The sequence below is a fragment of the Amphiprion ocellaris genome, chromosome 9, assembly GCF_022539595.1.
Source record: "Amphiprion ocellaris isolate individual 3 ecotype Okinawa chromosome 9, ASM2253959v1, whole genome shotgun sequence".
NCBI classification, from domain to species: domain Eukaryota; kingdom Metazoa; phylum Chordata; class Actinopteri; family Pomacentridae; genus Amphiprion; species Amphiprion ocellaris.
Genome location: NC_072774.1, coordinates 33846590 through 33874324, shown reverse-complemented (window position 1 = coordinate 33874324; position 27735 = coordinate 33846590). Strand labels below are relative to the sequence as shown.

Genomic DNA, 27735 nt, shown 5'->3' with positions numbered 1-27735 from the left:
ACTAGATTATTTGACTTATACGTGTCTTAATATAGATGCAGAGTTGGCAGGATGCTAAAATACACTTTTAATGAAGTTCTTAAGCCCTTGAAAGAAAGAAGTGTATCACTTTTCTACTTTAATTTAAAATGTTGAAAGAGCTATCAACATATAAAATTATTGGCTTTGTTCCATTTATCTGGAATAAATATGAGTAAAAAGATGTGAATGTGAATGAAACACTTACTTATTGTTTTAGCAGCAGACTGAGCTGAACAAGAGGTGTCTCCAAAGTTGGAGTCAGAGGGGGAGTATACAGAAAAACAGAGTGGATGGAGTAAAGGGGCTAAGCAATGCAAGAGTCTGCACAGATACAGAAAGACAGGTCTGGAATATATGTTAATTTTAAACGTGGAGCCACAAGATTGACGCATATTTCCTTTTGACTCATTGCTGGGATTTCCTGGGAAACTTCGTTTGCAGAGTTGAAAATTGTCATTTTTGATTATAAGGTAAGTAGATTTCAGTTTGCTGTTCTGAAAGTGAAAACAGATTTTTACTCTAGGATACTGCAGACTTTGTTTGCATGCTTGCAATGCCTTTTTTAAACAACTGAAATCTTTCTTTGGCTTTTTGAATGGACGGTTAAAAGAGGAATCACCATCAGTCAGCTGTTATGTATTTACTTAGGCCGGAATACGTGTTAGTTTCTTTCACCTGCATCATGAAAAGCCATCAAAGACAGGGAATGTCCAAAACAGACATGCCATAAATGATGTTCAGTACACACTGTTTTTGTGTTACATAGTAAACAACCTTGGCTTTAACTCATGAGGAAATATGAGAAGAGCTCCTCTGTACCAGAAAAACACAAGGGAAGCCACAGAGGCACTTTAAGAAAATACTATAATAAAAAATGTATTTTACTGAAAATCTAAAAGAAATTTTTTGATCACTTGTTTGTCTTTAATTCATCATGTTTTTTATCATCTGCTGACACATGATGGAACATTTAAGGCTACCATGGAGCAGGATGTACATCTATAGCAAATAAAAAGATTGTACATTTGTTACTTTGACTGATAGCTGATGAAGAAAAAACTGTCAGGACTGCTGCAGAGAGACATCAAACAGATGTGAGTTCAGAGGTCCACCTCCCCATGCGGGATGCAACATGGATATGTGACCCCTGTAGGTCTCAGGTCAGCAGCTACCGTATACATATCTGTGTGGGACCGTTCATCTGCCTGAGCTGAGAACAGACTGAGCCTGAGTCAGTGTCATCGCCCTGAGAGAGCTGTTCAGAACTCCATTTAGAAATCTCTCCATTCTAGCAGCTATGTATTGCCTTAGAGCTAAGATTTGTCCTGTATGACAAATGTCACATCATACTGTTTGTGAATGTGGATGTATTTTTTATTTCTACAGCAGCACAGCCTGTAGTCAGAATATGACAGGTGATGAAAGGCTCTCCTGGGGACTGGATAGAGAAACAGCCTGTGGTACTTTTCAGTCTCTCTTAAATCACTTCAAACCATCCTATGCTGCAAAGCATCCGAAAGCTCATTCATATGGAGTTGGTCAACTTCATATGGTGGTAAATGGGGAAACATGACCCTCCAGTGGAGCCCACACTTGTTCAGGAAATACAGTCCAGTGTAGACTGCTGCCATCAATCAATAGATCAATATCTTAAACTTAGAAACTAATTCTGAAATTTAAAATGTGTTATTCCCTTTGCAAAACTAAGTGCTTTACAACTATACACACTAAAATGTGAAATGTGAAGCCGGGCAGGTCAAATATGCAGGAGGTGAAAGTTCTCCCTATTTATATCTTTCTCATCATTAACTTAAATGTAGCACTAACTAGTTACCTAAGTGACACAGAGTCATTATATTAGTTTACGCCACCATACAGGACATGGTTGTTAGTGCTCTGGTTAGCAGGATATCTAAAAAAAAAAAAACAATCAGGAAACTCAGATGGAAGAATTTGTCATGTTGTGTGAATAGATGCAGTGATTTGTAACCCATATTACATATAAACATTAGGTACAGAAGCAAAATAGTTTTATTGCCAGATTCTCTGTTTTTAGAGGAATGCTTCTTTCCTACGTTATAAGATTGCTCTTTTCAGTTCCTACAAATTTCATCCAAACTTTACTAAAGTTACTATAGAAAAAATTAGTTTTTTTGATCCAGAGGTTTAGGTCAAATATTTGAATTCTTTGCAATGCAGTATTCATGATATTTTAGAGTCTTTCAGGTCATTGTTTTGGATGTATGTAAGGTTTTATCAGTCTGTGTATAAAACCTTAATAATCTCAATCATTACCAACCATAATCAGCCACTCAGCTGTTTGGTGTGTCGTTGTGTTTAAGATGCCCATATGATTTCTGGATTTCCAAATATAAATATAAATAACACATGTCCTCTTTTTGGAAGTTCCATTCGTCTCTGCTCTCTCCATGCAGACCTGTTCTCTGCTTGCATGGCGTTGTGAGAGTGTTTCTACTGTATCAGCTCTTGTTTTTGTGTCACTGTCAAGGCTACAGTTGTTGTCATTCATCAGAATGAGGTCCTTGGCCCTCGGCTTCTTCTACCTGTTGTGCTGTGATGCAGTGCGACTGGACAGACGTCGTCCCAAACCCATCACAGCCAGAGCACTAAATGAGACAACTGTCCAAACCAAAGTCATGGGTAAGTGATTAATTGTCTGTTTTGCTAGCTTTGCCAGAATTCATCCAAACTCTTCTCAAATTTCTTCCATGTTTTTGCTTACAGAGAACTCGTGTAAGGCCATCCCACTGGATTTCGTCTTTGTAATCGACAGCTCCAGAAGCATCCGTCCCAACGACTACGAGAAGGTCAAGACTTTCATCATCAACCTGCTTCAGTTCCTCGAGGTCGGCAGTGATGCAACACGAATTGGTCTGCTCCAGTATGGCAGCGTGGTCCAGCCTGAGTTCTCCCTCAACACCTACACCACCAAGGCTGAGGTGGAGCAGGCGGTGAGGAACATGAAGCACCTCGCCTCAGGAACCATGACTGGTCTGGCCATCCAGTACACCATGGAGACAGCCTTCACTGAGGAACAGGGAGCCCGGCCAAAGAGCCTGCACATCCCACGTATTGCCATGATTGTGACTGATGGGAGACCTCAGGACACGGTGGAGGAGATAGCAGCTGAGACGAGAGAGGCTGGCATCCAGATCTTTGCTATTGGAGTGGGCAGGGTGGACATGAACACCCTGAAGACCATTGGGAGTGAGCCACACTTGGAGCATGTGCACCTGGTGGCCAACTTCAGCCAGATAGAAACCCTGATCTCAGTGTTCCAGTCCAAACTGTGTGGAGGTGATGAATCCCATACTTTTTTTTATTCCTCTGTGTGTCTCTTATTTTGAATGCATGTGTGTTTGCAAACCTGTACTTGAGCGTGTCTGTGGATGTTTTGCATACATTAGAAGCAGAGAAGTGTGATGTGGTGGACCATCAGTGTCAGCACATCTGTGTGAGCAGCCCTGCCTCATACAGGTGCAAGTGCAGAAAAGGCTTCACCCTCAACCCTGACGGCAAGACGTGTAAAGGTGAAAGACCTCTTTTTTTAATCTGTTTTTTGTAGAAGTTCTTTTCCAGCTTTCACATGTGCTCAGTTTTCATATCTTTTTTCCACAAAACAGCTTAACTGTCTCTCAGACGACACTTTGAATTTATTAATATAAGGCAGGTGATATTGGAGGCCGTCTGCTAGTACACTGAAGAGGCTATAGTCAATGTTTTAATATCGATAGTGGATCGCATGACCACTTGTACGTGAAGGATTTACTCTTACAGATGGATTCACAAAGAATGAAATCTTGACTGTGCAGTCTGCAACACTTCTGTGACACATTTTAGAGTCTTTCAGGTCATTGTTTTGGATGTATGTCCACCAATATCCTGTTTTACTTCATTTTTACATTGTGGCTGCAGAGAAAAAAAGCAAAAGAATCCCTGAAAATCCCTTAGCCCTTCACTGGGAAGCACAGTGGAGAGTTTAGCTACTAAAGAACAAACTAGTTCCCCAAAGAGTTGGTACAGACCAAAGCATAGTTAAAGGGAGTGTGAATTTCACACTTAAAGACATTACATAGATTAATACTCAACTCCAAATTAAAGTAATATTGCTCAGTCTCTTTAACACTTAACTGTTTACTCACATATTTGACATTTGAGCTTCATCTCACTGTCCTACAGCTCGTCTCTGTTATCTCCAAATGGCCCAGAACAACCAGTTAGGGCAGGTTTTCTTCTGGACATTGAACTGTAGATGTTTTTCTCCATGCTGTCCCTCTGTAGCCGAGGATACATGTGCGGTGGTGGATCATGGTTGCCAACACATCTGTGCTAACCTGCCTGATGGCTACGAGTGTCGCTGCCGTTCAGGGTATCAGCTCACCATAGACAACAAGACATGCAACCGTAATAATACGTATCTTACTCATCTCTTTCTGTTCTGTCAGTGGTCCCAACTTCTTCCTCCATTTCCTCTTTTTTATCTCTTAAAAGAAAAAACAACATTGTTACTGCTTTATGGTGCAGGTTGTTTTTTCTTTTTCTTTCTTTTTACAAAAAAAAAATATCTTGCCTTGATCAGGGTGGCATCAGTTTATCTTTTATCTGAACTCAGACCAAGACTAAGGCCTTGTCCACACGTAGCAGGGTTTTTGTAAAACCGAATAGCCTGTCCCCTCCGTCTAGAAAAAAACTTACGTACACACCACCTCGTTTTTAGAAAAAAACTTCATCCACACCTAACCACATAAGTGCGTTTTTAAGCACATTCATAAGCATGCCGGACCTTTAGGTGGCAGTAGTTCCCCAAATCCTAGCAAGGTGGTGGAGAATAAGCGTCCTTAACGTCGTCCTTCGCCTGTGTTGTTGAATGTGGAGCAGTATCTGGGCTTGTAAAAACAAGCAAGTAAAAAGCGCCTGTACAAGAAACAGCGCCCAAAACCTTGTGAGAGCATCCATACTGTTACCGAATGTAAACACAGGTCGCATATGTGACGTAAGAACATATTTTGTCGCAGGCGTTGACGTTTCGAAATGCAAAACCCCGGTTACTGATGTCCACATGCAGATGCATAAAACGGAGACTTCGCAAATCTTCACTTTGGTCGGAGTTTTTAAAAAGAATCATTTTTGATGACGTAAATCTGCGTTTTCGTGTGGATGATAGGCCGAATCATAGAAAAATATCTTCGTTTTGTGAGATACCCGGCTACGTGTGGACAAGGGCTGAGACTTTGAGGGGGTTGAGATCAAGTCAGGAGTATGGGTGCAACCAAGTGTATAAATGGGAAAGGATTGTCACATGCTTATATTTTCCCAAACAAACAGAAATAAAACAGAAATACTGACAGATCAGGGATCAACTTCTTCATAGAATGTGTGGTTACACCAAACATCAGGAGCAAGATGAAGGCAGGTCTAGACAAAGTTAAGACGATGACCAGATCGGTTTCTGTCCCACGCTGCATGCCACACAATAAAGAAAATGATACGCCAAAATATTCAACATCTAAACCATTGAATTGCACTACTGAAACTTGTACCCTGAAGCACAAGTTAAATCCACAGGTAACAAACGTGTTAGCTAAAACTAAATCTTCTTAGGTGACTTACTAAATCTAAACTAAATCTTAGGTGAGAGCAAAAACTGTACTTATACAGTCAGGAGCAGCAACAATAAAACAGTAAAATGTCTGAAATTAGTCGAGTTATTGGTTGTATTTGAAGATTGAAGCTTTATATCCAGTCACAATAATGAGTTTTTTAAAAAGTTTTTTAATGAGATCCCCACGGCTGTGGTTTTGATCTCTTCTTTTTCTTCGTCTTTGAGGCCAAGACAAGACCAAGCAAACATGTGGTCAGTTTCAAGACAAGACCTTCAAAAAGTTGTCTTGAGGCCAAGTTTGAATACTATAAAAGTTACTATGATTCACAGTTTAAAAAATGATTATAGTTGTTGCAGCAGAGGTACAGATAAGTCTTGTACCTCAGAGCATGTGTCTATGTACATACATAAAATCACTGGAGTTCCCCTTAAATCAGCATAAATGCATTTTGATGAAATACAGTATTTAATAGATCATGGACTTCAGTCTGATACAGCCAAGATAACCATATGGCGTGGTTATTGCAAACAGTGGTTGCGCAAAATGTGTCATTTTGACAGAGCTCCATTTCAAATGAGAGCCAGCATCCACTGATGTCTGTCCACCCACTGCTGGAAGACGTCCCTTCTGCTCCTCTGGTGGATGTTAACAGAAAGTAAAGTGGGGGAGATTTCCTGGAGGAAGTGTGCTTTTGCAGTCATCAGAGCAGCTGCCGAAATGCAGAGGTGTATCCTGGCTGTCATAGTATCACCCAGTCAAAACAAGAATGACTGATCCTTCTTAAGCTCAATCTGCACCAGAGAATACTGAGTTAAGGAATTATAGAGTTCTGCATGCATGCTTTGGTTCTGCTTTGTTGTTGAGTGCTGTGTTTATGTATTGATCTGAACATTTTTTTCCTAGAAAAAATGATTGATATTGTTATTTGCAGCAACAATACTAGTGGTACAGCTATGACATTAATAAGAGTCACGATCCTCAGAAATAGACTACTGTGACCTGGGGAACCATGGCTGTGAACACAACTGTGTCAGCGTTCCAGAGTCCTACATCTGCAGGTGTAACAAAGGCTACATCCTCAATCTGGATGGAAAAACCTGCAGCAGTACGTGCTTTTTATCATTCTGCAACCAGATGAAAGAAATGAAAATGCAAACTAAACATATCCAGAAGAATGTGACACATGACAAAATCAAATGAACACACAGCAGGTTATATGAAGCAAAATGCAGTGATGTCTATGCTCTTTTCTGTTTTCATCCCAGAGATTGATCACTGTGCTGATGGCACCCATGGGTGTGAACAGGAATTCATGAACACAGCAGACTCCTGTTTATGCAAATGTAGAAAAGGCTACACACTCAGACCAGATGGAAAAACATGCAAGAGTAAGTAAGAGCTTTTTAACCTACTTTTATATATCAAACAAAAGTTCTATATTTTCATTATATTTGTCTAGCATGAAAATGTTATAATGCTGCACACCATCATATCAATTGTCCAGGTGTATAGCAAAAAAAGCCTGATTATATTCTCTGAAGAAAATGTGTCACATTGAAGTCTGGAGTTAAATTTCTTCTGTTTGTGCTCAAAGAAACAATGTGACAAACACAGGACAGATTTAGATATTTGCATTTGAAAATCTTCAACAACATTCATCCATCCATCCATCCATCCATCATCTATAAACCGCTTAATCCTCATTAGGGTCATGGGGAGCTGGAGTCTATCCCAGCTGACTGAGGGTGAAGGCAGGGGACACCTGGACAGGTCATCAGTCAATCACAGGACTACATATAGAGACAATCACACTCACATTCACACCTACAGACAATTTAGAATCATCAATTAACCTCAGCATGTTTTTGGACTGTGGGAGGAAGCTGGAGAACCTGGAGAAAACCCACACATGCACAAGGAGAACATGGAAACTCCATGCAGAAAGATCCCAGGTTGGGACGCAAATCTGGGACCCTCTAGCTGCAAGGCGACAGTGCTGACCACTGTGCAGCCTTCATCAACATCAGATCAACAAAAATTACATCAGATTTTAGTTCTATCTGTACTGATTCACTATTTCTTGCAGAGATTGATCACTGTGCTGATGGCACCCATGGGTGTGAACAGGAGTTTATGAACACAGAGGACAGTTGTGTATGTAAATGCAGAAAAGGCTACACTCTCAGACCTGATGGGAAAACATGCAAGAGTAAGAGTTTTTTTGTTATTCTTTTATTTATCTAATGAAAGTAGTTGTAGATTTTCTTTATATTTGTATAACATAAAGTCAGTGATGTGTTACTGATTAAATGTACAGGAAGAAGCCTTGTTAGACTGATAAAACGTGTGTCACATTGAAGTGTAGGACTCGTGATCTGTTAGATATCTGCAGTTAGATTTCTTCTGTTTGTGCTCATAGAGGCAATATGGAGAGCACAGGGCAGCTTGAGGAGGTCTTTTTGTTGTAACTGTAAATGTGTCTCGTGATTTCAAAATAATCGGTTTTGAGATTTAGATATTTGTGCTGCACAGATGAAAATCTTCAACAACATCAAATTAAAATTATTCAGAAGAACAACAATTACCTCAGATTTTAGTCCTATCGGTACTGATTCACTATTTTCTGCAGAGATTGATCACTGTTCTGATGGCACCCATGGGTGCGAACAGGAGTTTATGAACACAGAGGACAGTTGTGTGTGTAAATGCAGAAAAGGCTACACACTCAGACCTGATGGGAAAACATGCAAGAGTAAGTACACAATGAATGTTTATCTATTTGTTTTTCTGCAATGTATTTAGCAAAGAAATTAATATTTTTCTCATAATTCTAGAGTCTGGAAGCACTTCTTTCACAGTGATGTCTTACTGATTTGCATCATTTGTAAAACTGTATGAACACCGATGTTTACTAGATGTCTTTCAGTCTTTGCCAACAGGTTATTTAAAGAGCCACAAGAACCTTGATAATTAGTAATAATTACTGGTCGTGAATAGAAGGCTTATCATGCTTCAGATTGTTGATGACTCAGAACTTCAATCAAACAGCTGTCAGCTTCAACATCATCGAGCTGTCTGGGGTTAGATAGCTTTATTTTCTCATCACTGAGCCACTTGAACAGTATATTAAAGAAACATCAAACTCACTACTAGTTAAAATGTTAAGCAGAGGAATGAACACATCTTTAGGTGTAATAGTATAAGGTTCAGTCAGTAGGATGAACCCCCTGGTGGCAGTAAGTATACACAACAAATTCTATGGCAATCCAGGCATAATGTACCCGATGTATACTACTGTTCAAAAGTTTGGAGTCTCTTAGAAATGTTCTTATGTTTGAAAGAAAACCCACTTTTTTTCAATGAAGATAACATTAAATGAATGATAAATCCAGTCTAGACATTGTTAATGTGGTAAATGACTATTGTAGCTGGAAACAGCTGATTTTTAATGGAATATCTCCATAGGGGTACAGAGGAACATTTCCAGCAACCATCACTCCTGTGTTCTAATGCTACGTTGTGTTAGCTAATGGTGTTGAAAGGCTCATTGATGATTAGAAAACCCTTGTGCAGTTATGTTAGCACATGAATGAAAGTGGGAGTTTTCATGGAAAACATGGAATTGCTTGAGTGACCCCAAATTTTTGAACGGCAGTGTATACAGCTGCTTGCAACAAAACATAGCCTGCACATGGTCCTGCAAGGTTATTCACAGATTCTCTTCTCTGTGCATTATTTTTGATAAATGTTATACACTGTGCCCATGAAATGTATTTATTCCTATCAGATAATTATTACTTGAGACTACAGGAAATGTCAGGAGGTCATCAAAAACAGTCTTCAGCAAGGATGAGTGGACAGTTGCTTTTGAGATATTTGCCTGACCGAAGTTTGGGATGAACAGACAGATCCAGTGGACAGAGCTGCCATAAGCAGACGTAAAAGAGTGATGGATGTGATTGTAATTACAAAAGATGCGATACTTAATTATATGCATGAATTTTGTTGTTCATAAGTTCTCATATATTCAGTGTCACAAGATCGTTCTCTGCAAAAGATGATTTAATGGAGAGGTTGGCTCCTATGTGAACAGTGTGTGTGTGTGTGTGTGTGTGTGTGTGTGTGTGTGTGTGTGTGTGTGTGTGTGTGTGTGTCTGTCTGTCTGTCTGTCTGTCTGTCTGAGTGGTATTTATCTGTTATCTTACCAGTGTTTATAAGATACATCTATTTAATCTCCTGCAGATATGGATCATTGTGCTGACGGGAAACATGGCTGTGAGCAGGAGTTCATGAGCACAGAAGATTCATGTGTGTGCAAATGCAGGCCAGGATTCACGTTGCATCCTGATGGAAAAACATGTCAGAGTGAGTCCAAGCTCATTCATCGTAAGAACTATTCAGCCAACTCCAGATAACAAAAATGATACTGGATGTTCAAACTTGCTGATTCAGTGGGATTTTAGAGAGAGAACTGCTTTTGATTAAATGCCCAGTCAGGAATATGAGCTGTGCAATAGAGATTCTTGCTGCTTTAGTGTGGAGGCTTCTGATTCTCATATTTTCATTTTAACTCATGTTAAGCTGTAGACATTTGATGCCAGGATAAAAGGATAGCAGAACAGTCTTTTTTTTTTTTTGAGGCAAAGTAAGCCAAATTCAAAACCCAATCCAATCCTCCATCAACATGTTTCCAAATGCTTCTATGATATTTTTTCTTCCCTATTCCGGTATTTACGTGTTACATAATTTTGATCGAGTCTTGAACCATTTGTGAGGTCAGTGTTAATCCCAACGCTCACTCAAAATCCTATTTTTTGCCCATCCTCTGGATTAAGGGGAATATTCAGTGTGTATGTTTACCACCACAGCGCATTCGTATTTCAGAAAGTTATTAGTCTTTTCCTTTTGGACCAGAAACCACTTGGTTAATAATGTTGATAGCCATAATGGATGACATCTTAGTGCCTCTCAGAATATATCACATAGATATGAATTCTTTAAAACGCCACAGTAACATCAAAATATATATATATTTTTTTAACTAAATTTAAACCCATAGGTCTGGATCTTTATCAGACAGCTATGACTATATTATATTACTATTATATACACTGCCCGTCCAAAAAAATGTCACACACTAATGTTTCATTGGGCTGCTTTTAGCTCTGAGAACGACTACTTTCACTGTGGCATCATTTCAATTCGCTTCTGCAATGTCACAACATTTATTTATATTTATTTTATAGATGCATTCATTCTTCACCAAGATCTTGTATTGATAACCGGATTTTAGTAGTTTTAGAAATCTCCTTAGTTATTTTCTTTGCTTGATGCAGGCCAATAATTTGACCCTTCTGAGACAGATCGACATCCTTTCCATGACCACAGGATATGTCTTCCAACATGGTTGTTTCAGAAATGAGAAGCTTATCACTGCATCAGCTAGGGTTAAATAAGTTGTTGCAGCTGAAACGTATTCATCACTGCAGTAATTATCCAATGGAAAGCTCTGACCTTTTTAATTAGTTAAATCCAGATGAGTTTTTTTTGGACAGGCAGTGTAGCTTATATACTATATTTTGAGGAATTTTGTGTTCTAAGGCCATGTTCTCAGTTGTCTTTGATATAGCAGTAACTAAACATACATCAGACCTGTGTTTTTAATGTCTTGTTCCCAACAGAGAAACACTGCAGCGATGGCATCATGGATCTAGTTTTTGTGATCGATGGCTCCAAGAGTCTGGGTCCAGCCAACTTTGAGCTTGTCAAACAGTTTGTAAATGGCATCGTGGACTCACTGAACATTTCCAGGATGGGAACACATGTGGGCCTTCTTCAGTACTCCACCAAGGTGCGCACAGAGTTTACCTTGAACCAGTACAGCACTGCACGAGACATCAAGCAGGCAGTGACCCGGATGCAGTACATGGGGAGAGGCTCCATGACTGGCTCAGCTCTACGTCACATGTACGAGTTCAGCTTTTCAGCCAAAGAAGGTGCCAGACCGAACACCCCACGAGTCAGCATCGTGTTCACTGATGGAAGATCACAGGATGATGTTTCTGAATGGGCCACCAAAGCAAAGAACTCTGGTACACACATAATCTCGTCTCACCATCCTAATGTACTACAGTTTCTCAATCAAAGTATCTTCTTTCTACTAGTTTCATATCATAATTCTGTTTTGTTGTACTTTCAGGGGTCACAATATACACCTTGGGTGTTGGCAAAGCTATTGAACAGGAGCTGAGAGAAATTGCATCAGAACCTGATGAGAAGCATCTGTATTATGCTGAGGATTTTGAGAAAATGGGAGAAATTACAAAGAAACTCAAGTCCAGGATATGTACAGGTACTCTACATGAAGCTAAAATACATTGTCAAACAATGACCAAACAGGGCCTCAAAAACACTAAACTAGAGATGTCCGATATTGGCTTTTTTGACAAAAACTGATATGCCGATATTGTCCAACTCTCAATTTCCGATTCCAATATCAACCGATACCGATATATGTGGACTCGGAAATAATTCCAAACCACAGACATACTGTTAGTCAGGCACAGCAAGCTTGTTACTGCAGCCACACTTGCAGGGCTTAAAGTGAAAAATATTCCAAAATCTGAGCTTTTTTGCTTTTGGGTGGGGGTCGGGGTACAAGCTAGCTAACTAATAAAAAAATTAAGATATCTGCATTCAGAAACTCAGAATGCAGGGCGCCCGGATAGTTCAATCGGTTAAGCGGGCGACCCACGTACAGGGTCTGGTCCCCGATGCAGTGGCCTGGGTTCGATTCCTGCTTGCGGCCCTTTGCTGCATGTCTTCCCCCCATTCTTCTTCTTCCTTTCCTGTCTGTCTTCATTGCACCTATATAATAAAGGCAAAAAGGCCAAAAAAAATTACTTTAAAAAAAATAAATAAATAAAAAAAAGAAACTCAGAATGCAAATTATAGCAACGCTGAAAAGGTCAGTAGGTGGTGGTAGGTACTCCATCTAACTACAACATGGTGCACATATATTATTTAGCAACTAATCAGTAAAAAACATGGAATAGGACATTGATTCACCAGTTAACAACATGTGCACTATTTATTCTATAATACATCTATGTAAACAGCTACAGTGCAAAAAATAAAAATAATTATAAATATAGTTTATAACAGCAAACTATATTTCAGTTCAAATAATAACAACAAAAACGTTAAAGTGCTCTAAGAACTGGTAACTAAAATAATCAGACATAAATAAGAAAATAGAAAATAAACAAATACAGTTTACTACAGACAGCTACAGTTCAATTTTTAAAAAAAACATTTACTGTGCTACAAGAACTGATAAGCTATCTGTTTCTTCTTTCTTTCTCACATCTTTTACTTCTTCCATAAATGTCGAGGCTTGAATGTTCACTTTTCTGTTCGCCAGATGTTGAGTTACTCTGGCCGCATCATCATAAAAAAATGAACAAGCACATGAAGCATTATGTCCATGCTCTGTCTAGTGGCTTCTTCGAATTCCAATGAAAACACACATTTTTTAATGTTTACACATAAATTAATGTTTACACGCTTCATGATGCAGTTTGATGACGTGATCCAGACATTATTTTATTGGTTTTCATGATAGGCAAAAAAAAAAGCGATAACGATATTGACCGATAACACATTTTTATGCCAATATTGGGTGGATAATATCAGTGGGCCGATATTATGGGACATCCCTACACTAAACCTAAATGAATGTCAGGTTAATACTCTGTTCCGTGCTGTTTAGGGTAAAGTGTAGTTTCCTGAAGGATAATTTGCTGAAAATGTTCGGTTAAAAGCTTCCCTCCATCATAGTGGTGCATCACTGCCACCTGCTGCTGCCATAATAATCTCTGACGTATCAGCAGCACAGCAGCAGTCCTTTATCTCTTTATCTCAGCAGTCACACACACACTTAACTGTGTCTCACTCACATTCTCTACAGACAGACAGGACAGAAAACATGCGGTGGATGATAAAAAGAAAACGACTTTTCTCACCTCATTAATTTCCCCCCACAGATAAACCATCTGATGACAGCATGTGCCAGTGTGAGAACGTGATAATGTTTCAGAACCAAGTCACTGAGAAGCTGAAGAACCTGCTTCAGAATAATATCCTTCCCTGCTACAGTTTTATCTGAGCTTGCAAAACCATCCTACAGAGGTCATAACCAACTGACATTAACTATCTGTCTTTGCACATTTTTAAAAAGAGAAGAACATAACATGAACATGCTTCATCTCTCTGTAGTTTATTCTGACTATTTGTCTCTAAGGTTTCTTTCTAGAGCAGACAGTGCATTGCTTATTAAACTGTCACAAGTAGTCAAATGATTTAACAGTCTATACCCCGTAGTGGATTATTATAATTTTTAGATGTAGACTAAGAAGGGATGAGACACTGACAAATATCCTAATGATGTTGTCAAATGATTTCAAAAGCAATTGTTGTTGAGACGTGTCAGAAAGTCTTCATTTTGAAACATGTATGCACTACTGTTCAAAAGTTTGGGGTGACCCACACAATTTCATATTTTCCATGAAAACTCACACTTTTATCCATGTGCTAACATAACTGCACAAGGGTTTTCTAACCATCAATGAGTCTTTCAACACCATTAGCTAACACAATGTAGCATTAGAACACAGGAGTGATGGTTGCTGGAAATGTTCCTCTGCACCCCTATGGAGATATTCCATTAAAAACCAGCCATTTCCAGCTACAATAGTCATTTACCACATTAACAATGTCTACACAGGATTTATCATTCATTTAATGTTGTCTACAATCACACAAACATCTTTTCTTTCAAAAATAAGAACATTTCAAAGTGACCCCAAACTTTTGAACTGTAGTGTATATACCATATTTTTTTTATTTAACAGATAATACGGGCAATCGGAATCAGATTGTCATAATAGTAAAACTATTATAAGCTGAGTGATTATTTAAAGGTCCCATACACTGGCTCTTTTCAGTACATTACATGTCCCTGTAATGCGTCCTATAATTTTCAGCTCGAAAGATTTTTACCATGACTGTATAATCACTGTTTTTAGCCCTGTTCTAAATGGACTGTTTTAGCGTCTGACAGTGTAAGTAGAGCTGAGCTGCTGCTGTCGACCCCTCTTCAGAAACAGTGCTAACAACACAGCAGCTGCAGATGTGAATGTGTGTAATATTAGATTTCTATCGCGTTTAAGTTTCTCTCTGAGTGATTCGAGAAATATCACCAAATTCACAGCACAGGTGCTATTTTTAACACGTGTACGATGAGTTTATCAGACCACAGTTATTAAAATATGTATTTTAGTGGTGCAGATCCAGAGCTTGGACATGGCTATAAAGGAACTGCGCTTCAGTCACTATTTTATACTTATTTCATTGTCTGACAACAGAAACAAAAAATATGTAAATGAGAACAGCTGTATTGGGAAATCTGCTGTATTACATCGCAGTATAGAGCAAAAAAGATGATTTTAAGTTGCACTGAATTATAACAGGCAATATTAAAACACATTAAACCACACCCACTTCTTGTTGATAGGTTTTTACATTGCTCATAAAGTTTTCACCCTATTTTAATGTCTCTCAGCATTACATTTTCCACAGAGCTCTGACCTGTGAGGATGTGATCAAAACAAATATTAACAGTGGCTGCAGTAGTTATACAGCACACTAATTTCAGGATCCTCCTATTGCTGTGTGGACATGGCCATCAGTAATGAAAATAAAGCTGTACTTCAGTAGTCCGTGCATGGTAGCTGTGTTGTAAATGTGATTAACGTTACGCTGTCACATTCATTTTCCTTTAAAACTGTGTGGACAACATTTTTCTGTCAGGTTACTCAAAACTGGAAATGCTGGTAAGGGCTAAAGAAAAATGAGTCTTAGGACATGAAAATGTCTCAATAAGTCAATGTGTTGGACAGTTTTATAGACAAAGTAAAAACAACAAGAAAAAAAACAGATCTGCTGCATATATGATAACAGGCAAAACAAGTGCAGCAATGCCCCATGCAGCCTTTCTGGTCACATCAGTTACTGCCCTTCACAACTACCTCTGGATACAAAATGCAAAGTGCTCAATAATGAAAATAATCCACTTTCAGTTCCTCAAGTGCTGGGTGTGCATGAACACTCTTTTGTTCACTCTTGCAGTCAACACGGGTTTTACTCATCCCTAAAACATGTTAAAGTAAGCAAAAGCAGCAAAAGGAAACCTACAAACTTCTAACAACCACAATACACAATTAAAGATGGATTTTCACTAAATGCAGCTTTTAACTGGAAGTTCTCTTTCACATCGGAAAGGAATTTGTAGATTTACTGCAAACTCATTATCAGGAGCAGGACGAGGTGTCAGGAAACAATAGCAAACAAGAAAAGCTCTCAGAGAGCGCAGTACTCCACCAAGGCTGCTCAGCTGTATGATTTCCAAAGGAAAGTCCCGATAAGTCCACAGCAGTGGATTTGTAGTAGGATCACAATCATGTGATGGTCAGCAGGCAACTGATGTAGTGTTCACTTGTTGTCATGGTTACAGTGACGCCGTGCCGCTATCTGGCAGTGATACGGAAACCTTTACAAATCCGTGGATCCAGGCTATAAGCTGCATCACTGCCAACATCTAATCAGTTGATCCTTGTGTCATTTCTGACCTTCTCTGAAAATTTCATCCAAATCCTTTAGTCCATTTTTGAGTAATATTGTGCACATATAAACAGACAAACAGACAGACAAACGTACGCAAGTCATCACATAACTCCACCACGTTCCTTGGTAATAAATACCAGGTGTGACTATAAACTTCCTTTTCACAGTGGTAAAAATACTCTTAAGTAACTTTTATGTGGTGTTGAGGGCGTTGGGCGTGTTGACATTCTGTCTTTTAAAATATTTATCCAGTATTTATTAGCTCTTCCTGCTCCTGGTGAAGGTTTAAAAGGAAAATATGTCTTTGTCTTCTTTTCTCTAACTCTTGTTTAATATGTTTGGCTGTCTGGTTTCTAGGTCTTGTGACATCACTTTGATTTCTTTTCTAAAATTTCCTTAACATACCCACTTGAAGCCATGTCAAAGAGGCTGGAGACTCTCGAGAATCAACTTGTGCATAAATGAAAGGCTGAAACCTGCCCGTCCCTCCACTAACCTGCAGCGTGGCATGCACGGGATCCTGCTCAACAAGCTGCGCTGAACAATATGCAAATAAAATGCTTTCTACTGAAGATATTTATACACTTTTCTAACAACACAATGCATTATTGTTTTAAATATTCTTTAATACCAAATCACATAAATATCTCTTTGTACAGCAGACTGACAAATAAACATTTTAAACCTCATATTTCTGGTATTCATTTTTCACTGATGGGGAAATTTAAACAGTCTGTTAATGTTCAATAGTACTTAACTATCTGTCAGAACAAACAAAAATAATTGAAGTTCAGTATATTCTGAATCAAAAACAATACAGACATAAAGCTAAGCTGAACAGTAATGTGTTTATTGTGGATGTGCTAATATAAACATTGCCGCTAGGTGGTGGATCTCTTCCAGAGGGGACTGTCTTGTAAAGGGGAGGGTACACACTTTGTGCTCGTTTGCCTCCTCCTCCTGTATGAATAGTGTGTCTGTGAGCAGGAGGCAGTCAGGAAACATTCAGAAAGACTGCCTGCATTGCTTAGCTGCATGCTCATAGCAGATGGTTGTGTGGGGCAGGAGGGCAGCAGGCCATGCATGAACGCACAGACAGACAAGGGGAGATAATGGTGCCCAGCTTCTCTTAGGAACTGGACAGAGTTTAGCTGTTCATGTTTTCACCACCAGACAGTCTCAGTCTTAGAAAGTAGACATCACTGAGACTTGTGTGTTCCTGCTCCTATAATAGTTTCCAAGTTTTTGATCCATCTCAACTCTTTTTCCAAACATGGGGTGCTCCTCATCCAGTGCACAGACTGTTGATCAAGAGAAGAGACCAGGCACAAAGCCTGAGGAGAGCAATGGGGACACAGTGGGTGAGTAATGATCATCTGTGCAGAGTTTAAAAAGTGTCTTTTCTGCTTGTATTTCATATTTCTGTGTTTTTAACTGTTGAATATGGAGTATTAGATATACATTTAGTGTAGTTGCTCTTAGTCTGCTGCTTCCACTGAGTTGATTCCTCCTGGGAGGTGTGTGAGTGCTGCCGGCTGGTCTGGTACACTGTGTGCTTTCTCACTCACACTCGGCTGCACAGCATATTTTAGTTCCTCATGGGTATTTTAATTATTCATGTTAAGTCATTTTTTTCTTCAGTGTCCAGAAGGAGCTGCTATTTGTGTTTAGCCAGTTATTTTTAGCTTCATGAACACTTAAAGTGTGTTGACAAAAACTGTCATCTCACGTTTTAATGGTTCAACAAGACCTGAGATTGCACAGATTTGAATCATCTTGCTGAAATCTCAACTTCAATCCATAAAACTAAGTGAGCATTTATACCGGCAGAACCGATCCAGGGTTGCATGCAGCTTCTATAATACAGTAGCACCGTGTAAATGCCATCTGGGAGTGTTTAGCAGTCTATTTGCAGCCTGAGGCAAGACTTGCAACCTAACCTGTTTGCTACCAGTCTTTGCAGTGGCTTTAGAGAGTTTTCAGCAGCAGAATTAAAAAAAATTTAACAAAAAAGATCGAACAGATATGATCCAAAAGATACCGTGCATCTGCTCATGTTTTTAAAGTTTGAATGCAGTGGGTATCCTCAAAAAGTGGCTTGCAGAGATTGTTATCTGTCAATCTGTGCTAAGGAGTGTTTGATGTTCTCTCTAGCTCTCACACACAATGGATGCACAGGAGAAAGACGAGAAACTTGGAAACTGATGCCCCTTAGAGAAGAGCTTAAATGTTTTCAGGCTATTCTGAAATTCCTCTGCATGGGACAGCAGTATGTTACCATGCAGTCATCATCTTGGCTTGTCTTCCTTTGCATACATGTGCTCTGTGTTTAAGCCTGTGCAGACGCCCACCAAAAGGCTTCACACAGCCCATGATTGTCTATTCATGGCTCCACACAGCTCACTGGCACATGGCTATGTCATGCCAGACACAGCTGCATGTACATTTTGTTCTCACTGCATCTCCCCACATGCAAACGTCATTACAGTCCCAGCCCTTGTTAGAAACTCTGACTGTTTACGTGCAGCTTCAGATGCTTATGGTTTAATGATGAAAAGATGTAACTCTACATTTTTGGGCATGTCGCCTAAGTAAGTGTAATGCACTTATTCTGCCTGCCATGGCTCTTCTGTGTTCACGTACAGCATGTTCCATTTCCCCTATGTCACTTTATGATGCTTATGTCAGGGCATTGTTTCTCCAGCCAGCTTTAGTCACCTGGAGAAGCTCCCTTTCCAGGCTCTTACATCATCCCAGCAAGAAAACCAGTTATTGTACTCTTTGCCCAGGCAGCCTTCTCTAAATGTGGCTGCAATGGGTGGAGGTTTTAAATCATACAGTGTACAGTCTGTCTAACAAACCAGCTGTACGCCATCCAAGCCACCACTGGTCCCATCCCCAGTCCATGCCTCTAGCCTGTGCCTCCCCCCTCCCTCCCCTTAGTTCTGGCTGGCCATAGTACTGTTTTGACTGGGATCTCTGTCATCTTTGGCTGCTAAATCATGTTGACACGCGGGTCATCCATGCCTGGAGCATCTGTCTCGACCCGAACACACACATTCACACTTTTCAACACCAGTTCTGGGCCACTCTTCGAACAACAACTTTCTATTCTCTCTATTAGTGGGTATAAAATGTGGATTTCTGTTGAATGAAAAATAACTGATGGTTTGAAATCTATGAAACACATAAAGGAAATGCATTAAGACAAAAAGTCATTTGAAGTATTTTAAAACATCTATTTTACAATTCTGCACTCCTATTTCAGAAGTGATGTTAGTAGAAATATTTTTGCTTGACTTAAACACTTCTCGGTGTTTCGTGTTCTTCCACTGGCTCATTTTCATGTAAGTTGCCACGCCGTCACATTCCCTTCCACTCATCACTCTCAGCTCTTTTTACTGCTTCTGACAGACAAATAAAATCAGGAAGCTGCAGTGTCCAAACTATCCACCCATTCAGCTAAACTGAACCCTTCTGGTTTGTCTCATTTGTGAACAATGTTAACCTCGTGGACACATCAGAAGCATCTGTTGGGCTTCCGTGATTCCTGTAACTGAGAGGTGAGTTGAAGTTCCTGATATTTCAGTTCAAGAATCCGAGCCCATTGTTCTTCCTTTACTAAATTTTCACCTGAGGGTGGATGGCTGGTTCGCACCCACAGTGACAGTAAAAGAGCAAGGAAAGAGAATAAAGGTGCAGGCCTCTCTCAATATGCTGCCATCATCACGTGTATTTCCTCTGAGAGTGCGTGTCCTCGTGGCTTTAGACGAACACTGGCTTCAATAAATCATATTTTCAGCTACGGAAATGAAAGGATGCTTTCCTCTGCACACATTCTTTGTGCTCCTTTCTGCTCATTTTCTATCTGCTTCTTTCAATTTTGAGTTAAACTACACATTTGCCATGCTTGTAGGTTTTGTTTTTTGTTCTGTTTTTAGTGACTAAAATGATCTACACTCATGTTCACAAACACATAATTATATTACATAGAATACATTTTCTATAATACATGATTAAGTTTAGATCAAATTTGAACATTTTAAAGTGCACGATGATTTTCCACCAGTTTAGAGATAAATGAAGTGTATTTATACCACTATATTATATCTATATAAGTGTTCTCCTCACAAATGTGGTCATTTATTAACAAACCTTTAATTTCATAGACTAGCTCAAGGACAAATGAACTTGCCCCCCACCAATTGTCCAGAACCTTCCTTCAAATGTTTTTTGTTGTCATGTATTCAGTGCTACACATTAACGGAACATCATTAGCTGAAAGGATTGATGACTGATGAGAGCAGGCTGCTTGCTAGCTGTGAATCCTAACTGAGTTTCTCTTTTGTCATCCCTTTATTGACAGTCGTCAGAAACGGCATCGTCCCAGAAGATGCACAAACCATCGAGGACCAGATGCAGCTGCCTGTGCAGACTGCCTTACCAGATGATCTTCAACCGGGTACTGAGGATGAGGCTGTGTTAGTGGCCCTGGAGGCCCAGGAGGATCTAGGATCTGGGAAGGACCTTCTAGCTGTTCCTGAGCCACAGCCAGAACCTGCTGTCCAGCCAGAACCTGCTGTCCAGCCTGAACCTGCTGTCCAGCCAGAATCTGCTGTCCAGCCTGAACCTGCTGTCCAGCCTGAACCTGCTGTCCAGCCAGAACCTGCTGTCCAGCCTGAACCTGCTGTCCAGCCTGAACCTGCTGTCCAGCCAGAACCTGCTGTCCAGCCTGAACCTGCTGTTCCTGAAGAGCCAGCTCCAGAGGTTGCAGTTTCTGCTCCAGCAGAAGAGTCTCCAGAGCCTGAGGCTGCTGTACAAGTGGTGGAGGCACTACCCCTAGTGGAGGAAGCAGCCCCTGTAGACACTGTAGTGGCAGAGGCCCCTCCTAAGGTTGAAGCCCCTGTTGAGGCTACAGAGGAGGCCCTTGCTGTTGTTGAAGCTGTGCAAGCTGAGGCTCCGGCTGTTGTTGAGGAGGTGATTGCTGTACCAGTTGTTGAACCTGCTGTATCTGAGCCAGCAGACTCTCCAGTGGTTGTGGAAGAGGCTGTTGCTGAGGCTCCAGCTGAAGTGGTCGCACCCATGGAGGCTCCAGCTGACAGTTCTGCACCAGAGACTGCCTCAGCAACACCGAGTGAAGCTGTTGTACCAGATGAAGCTCCAGCACCAAGTGAGGTTTCAGTACCAAGTGAGCCCGCAGCACCAGCCGAACCCTTGTTGCAGATAATAAACACAGATATTGCTACAGCAACTATTCCAGAGATGCCTCCATTGTCTCAGCCTGCTTCTGAGGAGGCAAAAGAACCTCCTACGGTCCCCGTGGAGACTGCTCCACCAGCAGAGGCACCCTGCCCTACAGAGGCCACGCCTGCTTTGGCTTCAGAGGCTGAATCTGCTGCTGCTGAGGTTCCAACACCCATGCCTGCTGTTTCAGAAACCCCTGCAGAAGTAGCCCCAGCAGAGGCCCCTGTGGTTGAGCCCATGGCAGCAGCATCTGAAGCACCCTCAGCACCATCCCCTGCTGCTGATCCAGCTCCTGAACCTTCACCAGATGGTATGAAACACTAACATCTCCAGATTAATCTTATCTTATTCGAAATCTTGTTGTTCCGGTTGACATGCTCAGACAAAAAAACATCTCCTTGCCGCAATGTTAAAGAGATGCTAAAAAGATTCTCAGAACAGAAGTTATTTTTAGATAATAGGTAGATTTAGATAATTTAGGTAATAGCCACTTAAAGCACATACTCATCATGTTCTAAATGTGACAGCTAATGCACTGCAATGTGGTGTGGCCACATTTTCCTTCAGAGTAGAACTATTAACATCCAAAAGATGATGACAATAGCTCCTTGTTTGTTTACTACAATCTTGCTGGTGACAGGTTTTCTTGCTCAGTGATTTAATTGATCAAACGTGGAATTGTTTGTCTGACAGACCTGCTGTGTTAACTTTAACTCATAATTCAGGAGGCTGTTTTTGGGTGGAGGTCACAAAACTGCAGTGTTGCCCCTGGCTTAAATAACTGGGAAATTAGCTTGGTGAACAGCGTGTACGAACAGGTAGAAAAAGGTGAGGGGGAGGTAGAGGTGAGCTAAAAGAGAGACTCAGTGAAGTGCAATAAATGGACAAGAAGTGTTGTTTACATGCAGGTAAAGAATGAATGGTCCAACCAGCAATCCATCTTCTTACCACACATATGAACAACAGTGGAAAGACAGGTTATGGTAACTAAACAGGTATCCAACACACGTACAGCTAGCAACTCCAAACTCTTAGTGAACCATTCAGCTGTTCTTGAAATAATTAATCCTTCCTGTAGCTTCCTGTGTGTACTCCTGATTGCTTGGAGCTGGCAGGATGACTGGGAGATTGTTGGGCCTTAAGGCTGAACAGATAACACAGTGTGAGAAACAGAAAGCAGCCACACACTCTCAGAGGGAGAAATGAAGGCTTTATCGTGTCGATTATTGCACGAGCACGTTGTCAGCACAACAGTTCCAGTCAGGCAACTCTTGCTCATTGTGCTCTGTTGTGAGCTGCTTACAGACTAATCATGCTACGCTGCTTCCAATTACATCCGACAATGTAAATACTCTACAAGCCTGAATGGATTTTAGTCATCGTGCAAAAATGTATAAAACTGCATTCAGGGCTTAACTTGAATAATATATAGTCACCGTGTGTGTTGTAGAATTGTTACCACGGTGCTGACGTTAATTTAGGTCCTTGGCTTCAGTATGTGGAATTTTACACCTTTGGATTATCAAGCACAAAGTTTGCACAATTATTGAACTGTTTGGGGGGGAAAAGGACCACTACAACCATTTAAAATCAGAGCACCAATTCTTCATATTAACTCATTATGTACATCTCCAGTAGTTAGATGCACTGTGTAAGGCAGAGCTCATGGTTTAGGTGAGGCCTACACCCCACTCTTTACTCCCAAAGAACATGTTGTACTTTTAAGGCAGACGCCCCTCCATGCAGCACGTGTAGAACACTGGTCTGGTGTGGAAGACATGCTGTATTGCATAAGTTTTACAAGACTTTCCCTCTGGAGGCTATGTGTGTGCGTGTGCCTTGTGTATGTGTGTTAAGGTAGATCACTAGTGAACCAGTTCAGGCAAACCACTATGAGACATCCTGTCTCAGAGTGATGCAGAAAAACTAGTCCATGCATTTGTTACTTCTAGGCTTGACTACTGTAATTCCTTATTATCAGGTTGTCCCAATAGCTCTCTGAAACATCTACAGCTGATCCAAAACGCTGCAGCCAGAGTACTGACAGGAGTTAGCAAGAGAGATCATATTTCTCCTATATTGGTTTCTCTTCATTGGCTCCCTGTTAAATCTAGAATAGAATTCAAAATCCTTCTTCTGACATATAAAGCTCTTAACAACCAATCTCCATCATATCTTAAAGACCTGATAGTACCATATTACCCTAGCAGAACTCTTCGCTCTCAGACTGCAGGCTTACTTGTTGTTCCTAGAATCTCTAAAAGTAGAATGGGAGGCAGAGCCTTCAGTTATCAGGCACCTCTCCTGTGGAACCAGCTCCCAGTTTGGGTTCGGGAGGCGGACACCCTCTCTATTTTTAAGACCAGGCTTAAAACCTTCCTTTTCGACAAAGCTTATAGTTAGGGCTGACTGGGTGACCCTGACGGGGTGAGCTGGTGTTTTCATTTGCACAACTGACTTCCCCTCTTGACGTCCCTTTAGTTTGCCCCTAGTTATGCTGCTATAGGCCTAGGCTGCTGGGGAACCTCTCTGGATGCACTGAGCCCTTCTGTAACTACCTATGTATTTACTATATATACCATTATTGCATTACATTCACTCTGTTTCTTTCTGTGTCCTTTCTCCGAGTGTCCCTGGTCCCAGAGCTGGATGCTGGATGCTTCAGATGTGTGGCTGTGTTTTATGGTCCTTGTGTCCCCCCCCCCCACCTCTCTATCTCTACCCCTCTATCTGTATCCCTCTATCTCTATCTCTACCCCTCTATCCCTCTCAACCCGCCCGGCCAGCAGGCAGATGGGTCCCCCCACATTAGAGCCGGGTTCTGCTCGAGGTTTTTTTCCCTGTTAAAAGGGTGTTTTCCTTGCCACTGTCGCCTTTTGGCTTGCTCTGGGGGTCAGGCATATGGGTTCTGTAAAGCGTCTCGAGACAATTTGACTGTAATTGGCGCTATATAAATAAAATTGAATTGAATTGAATTGAAACCAGATGTGGTGAAGGAGGAATGATAGGGCCTCACTTATACTCTGAGGGCTGCTGTGACAGTGGTGATTGTAAGACCACGTCAAACAAGCTCAAATGCATGGACCTAATTTCCTTTTGATGTGTTTGTTTGTGTGTGCGTGTGTCTATGTGTGTGTGTGTGTGTGTGTGGCAGTGGCGTCTGCAAATGAGGCCTCAGAGAGTGAGAAAGCCAAAAAGCAGGATTGAGTAGGTAAGAGCACAATCACAAACCACACATTTACCTAAAGCAAACACTGCAGGATCAGACTCACTTTGCTGTTTGAAGGATGCCATTACTTTCCAAGGCACCCAGCAGAATTATATAAACTGTATGCAGTGAGGAGGTTTTCCAAAAACTGGGTGCATAGAACTGAGAAGTGAATTTTGATGCAAAAATGTACACTACCATTTAAAAGTTTGGGGTCTCTTAGAAATGTCCTCATTTTTGAAAGAAAAGCAGTTTTTTTCAATGAAGATAACATAAAATAAATGATAAATCCAGTCTAGACATTGTTTATGTGGTAAATGACTATTGTAGCTGGAAACGGCTGATTTTTAATGGAATATCTCCATAGGGATACAGAGGAACATTTCCAGCAACCATCACTCCTGTGTTCTAATGCTACATTGTGTTAGCTAATGGTGTTGAAAGACTCACTGATGATTAGAAAACCCTTGTACAGTTATGTTAGCACATGAATAAAAGTGTGAGCTTTCATGGAAAACATGAAATTGCCTGGGTGACCCCAAGTATTTGAATGGTAGTGTAAATATATGACAATTAAATTAATTAAAATACATTTACTAGCTCACACAAACCTAAAGTAATGAAAACAGTGAATATTAATAGTGTAAGTATTTGTCATACACTTTAGTATTGTCTCACTATTCCTTTTCTTTCAGAGAGGAGATTCTCCAAAGAATTTAAACCCCCAAAGCAACAAGACAAAGATAAAGCAAAAGAAAAACTCACTAAATTCTCAGTTTTGTCTCATCAACACTCACCAAACTGTACAGCAAGTACGTTAATATTCACTGTGCCTTAACAACTTTTCATTTGGGAAAGATCAGGATTTTTCCTACATTGTTGTATATAAATTTTGTAGAGGTGGAAGAGGAGGAGCTTTTCTATGGGACATCAAGTGCCTGGAGCCACATTCTACACGTGTAGGCCTTTATACCAAAAGTGCTTTGAAAACACGTAGGACAGGTAACGTGACAAGAGCGTGCAATACCCTGTGAAATCTGTGAACTCTTGTTGTAGAGACTGTTAACTCTTTAGAGACTCTAGTGTGTTGAAATGTAGGGAAAGATGCTCGCTTTGACTCTTTTTAACAATAGCTGCATCTGAGGAAAACAAGCCAAACATGACTGTGAATAAAATTATGCAAAAACCTGACAGGAACATACAACTGGAAGGCTGAATAACACACTGGCTAGGGGCACACTGCTAGCTCTGTTGTATGTTTTCCTATGTACATGACCGTTCAAAAGATTGGGGTCATTTAGAAATGTCTTTATTTTTGAAATGAAAGCAGTTTTTTCAATGAGGATAGCATTAAACTAATTAGAAATCCAGTGTAGACATTATTAATGTGGTAAATGACTATTCTAGCTGGAAACAGCTGATTTTTGATGGAATATCTCCATAGGGGTACAGAGGAATGTTTCCAGCAACCATCACTCCTGTGTTCTAATGCTACATTGTGTTAGCTAATGGTGTTGAAAGGCTCATTGATGATTAGAAAACCCTTGTGCAGTTATGTTAGCACATGGATAAAAGTGTGAGCTTCCATGGAAAACATGGAATTGTCTGGGTGACCCTAAACTTTTGAACAGTAGTATATGAGATGATTTCTAAAGATCATGTTTTCACACATGGAATTTTAAGTTAAAATGTAAATTCTGTGATAAAACCGCATTGTTGTTTACACATTATTTAATTGCAGTCTTTCTAATAAGGCTCCTTTGATTAATAGGAATGACAGTACTAAATGATGAGTAATGCAGTGAAATACTTTTTAAAAAGTGGATATCATTCTCTTTGGTTTCCATGTGAAAAAAACAACATAAACATTATTTTGTGTGAAACAGAAAACCGTGGATGATCAGATGCATATGCAAAAGATTAGAGCCAACAAAATAAATGTTTGCCAGGTTGAGGATATAGATGATCCAAGTACTGATGTGTCATCTTGCTGTTTCATGAAGCCATTTTGTACAGATGTACTGTAGCTGGCACAAGTTGCAAAAAAATGTCTTCCTGAAAATTAAGGTCTTCCCAACTATAACTATAAAGCCATGGTGGGTTAGCGCTGATGTCATTTGCTTGTAGGTTTTAGTTTAAGCGCATTACAAATGTGTAGCACAGTCAGCAATTAGTTCTACATGCTGTGTTGAAAACGTAATGGATTTAGAAAGTTATTTTAATTGCATAAGATGTGATAGACGCCATGGGAACAAATTTGCTTTGCTTTACCTTTTTCACCTGTTTTTTTCCCCTCTGTAATATATTCATTCTCTGAACTTTGTCTATGATTCTGTTAACCTTTTAGTGTACAGAATAAAGTTTTACTCACTAATGGGCTGCATGTGCTTATTGTGACTGAAGCCAACTGTCTTTTAGTATATGGCAACCACTGTGTTGTAAATATATCAGAGCTTAAAGAAGTATACATCCTCAAAACAATGCAAACTGAAGACACCTTAGCAGGTCCTACAGCACTCAGTGACAGCAGCAGGGACTGACTTTTGAAACAAGTTGTTTTTCATCATCGATTCAGAAACTTGGAAACTAGTTGCTGCCTGGTAATTCAAATTAGCACAGACGTTATGTGCATAAAACATGCTCTGGCTCAACTACATGCAACACACTGAAGCATGACTCAGCTCTACCATAAATATGATGACGTGTGCCAGCTTGGAGAACCAGAGTAAGTAGTTTTAAAATGTACAGGCAAACATTGAGCCGCGTAGAGCCGACAGCCTCCAGGTTTTTCATTTAACCCAAAATGACACCAAATGATCACACAGATCGTATCACACACATGTTGATCTAGACAGGAAGAGATTAGCACTGAGATGCTGCAATGGAATGTATGTCTGCAGATGTGCAGCCTTCCATGGCATGTGCTAACTTATCCTTGGTATACAAACTTGGCTC

The 27735-nt window shown here is 40.3% G+C and overlaps 2 protein-coding genes across 4 annotated transcripts; both read left to right on the top strand.

Annotated features, from left to right (window-relative positions):
- The first annotated feature begins 302 nt into the window (after nt 1-302).
- Nucleotides 303-17017, top strand: LOC111569399 (matrilin-2). 3 transcript variants are annotated; one of them, XM_035948726.2, is made up of 14 exons: nt 303-491; nt 2555-2682; nt 2767-3339; nt 3450-3572; nt 4324-4446; nt 6628-6750; nt 6911-7033; nt 7732-7854; nt 8275-8397; nt 9888-10010; nt 11327-11737; nt 11845-11997; nt 13691-13783; nt 16738-17017. In XM_035948726.2, exons 2-14 carry the CDS (start codon nt 2556-2558, stop codon nt 16791-16793), a joined length of 2274 nt encoding a protein of 757 aa, XP_035804619.1. In that variant the 5' UTR covers nt 303-491; nt 2555; the 3' UTR covers nt 16794-17017. The 3 variants fall into 3 exon arrangements, with proteins under 3 accessions (XP_035804619.1, XP_035804620.1, XP_023127253.1); XM_023271485.3 differs by having other exon boundaries at nt 304-491; nt 2531-2682; XM_035948727.2 differs by lacking the exon at nt 4324-4446 and having other exon boundaries at nt 2531-2682.
- Nucleotides 17018-17314: 297 nt separating this feature from the next.
- On the top strand, nt 17315-27154 carry LOC111569413 (fibrous sheath CABYR-binding protein-like). The gene is made up of 4 exons (XM_035948722.2): nt 17315-17689; nt 20695-21882; nt 24727-24783; nt 25476-27154. The coding sequence occupies exons 1-3, from the start codon at nt 17602-17604 to the stop codon at nt 24777-24779; spliced, it is 1329 nt and encodes a 442-aa protein (XP_035804615.1). The 5' UTR covers nt 17315-17601; the 3' UTR covers nt 24780-24783; nt 25476-27154.
- The last annotated feature ends 581 nt before the right edge of the window (nt 27155-27735 follow it).

Excerpts from the sequence above, each read along its gene's own strand:
- LOC111569399 (XM_035948726.2), top strand. The coding sequence starts at position 2,556 with ATGAGGTCCTTGGCCCTCGGCTTCTTCTACCTGTTGTGCTGTGATGCA. Across the intron at positions 10,011-11,326 it reads TGATGGAAAAACATGTCAGA|AGAAACACTGCAGCGATGGC; the intron begins GTGAGTCCAAGC and ends TGTTCCCAACAG. Across the intron at positions 11,998-13,690 it reads CAAGTCCAGGATATGTACAG|ATAAACCATCTGATGACAGC; the intron begins GTACTCTACATG and ends TTCCCCCCACAG.
- LOC111569413 (XM_035948722.2), top strand. The coding sequence starts at position 17,602 with ATGGGGTGCTCCTCATCCAGTGCACAGACTGTTGATCAAGAGAAGAGA. Across the intron at positions 17,690-20,694 it reads GAGCAATGGGGACACAGTGG|TCGTCAGAAACGGCATCGTC; the intron begins GTGAGTAATGAT and ends CTTTATTGACAG. Across the intron at positions 21,883-24,726 it reads TCCTGAACCTTCACCAGATG|TGGCGTCTGCAAATGAGGCC; the intron begins GTATGAAACACT and ends TGTGTGTGGCAG.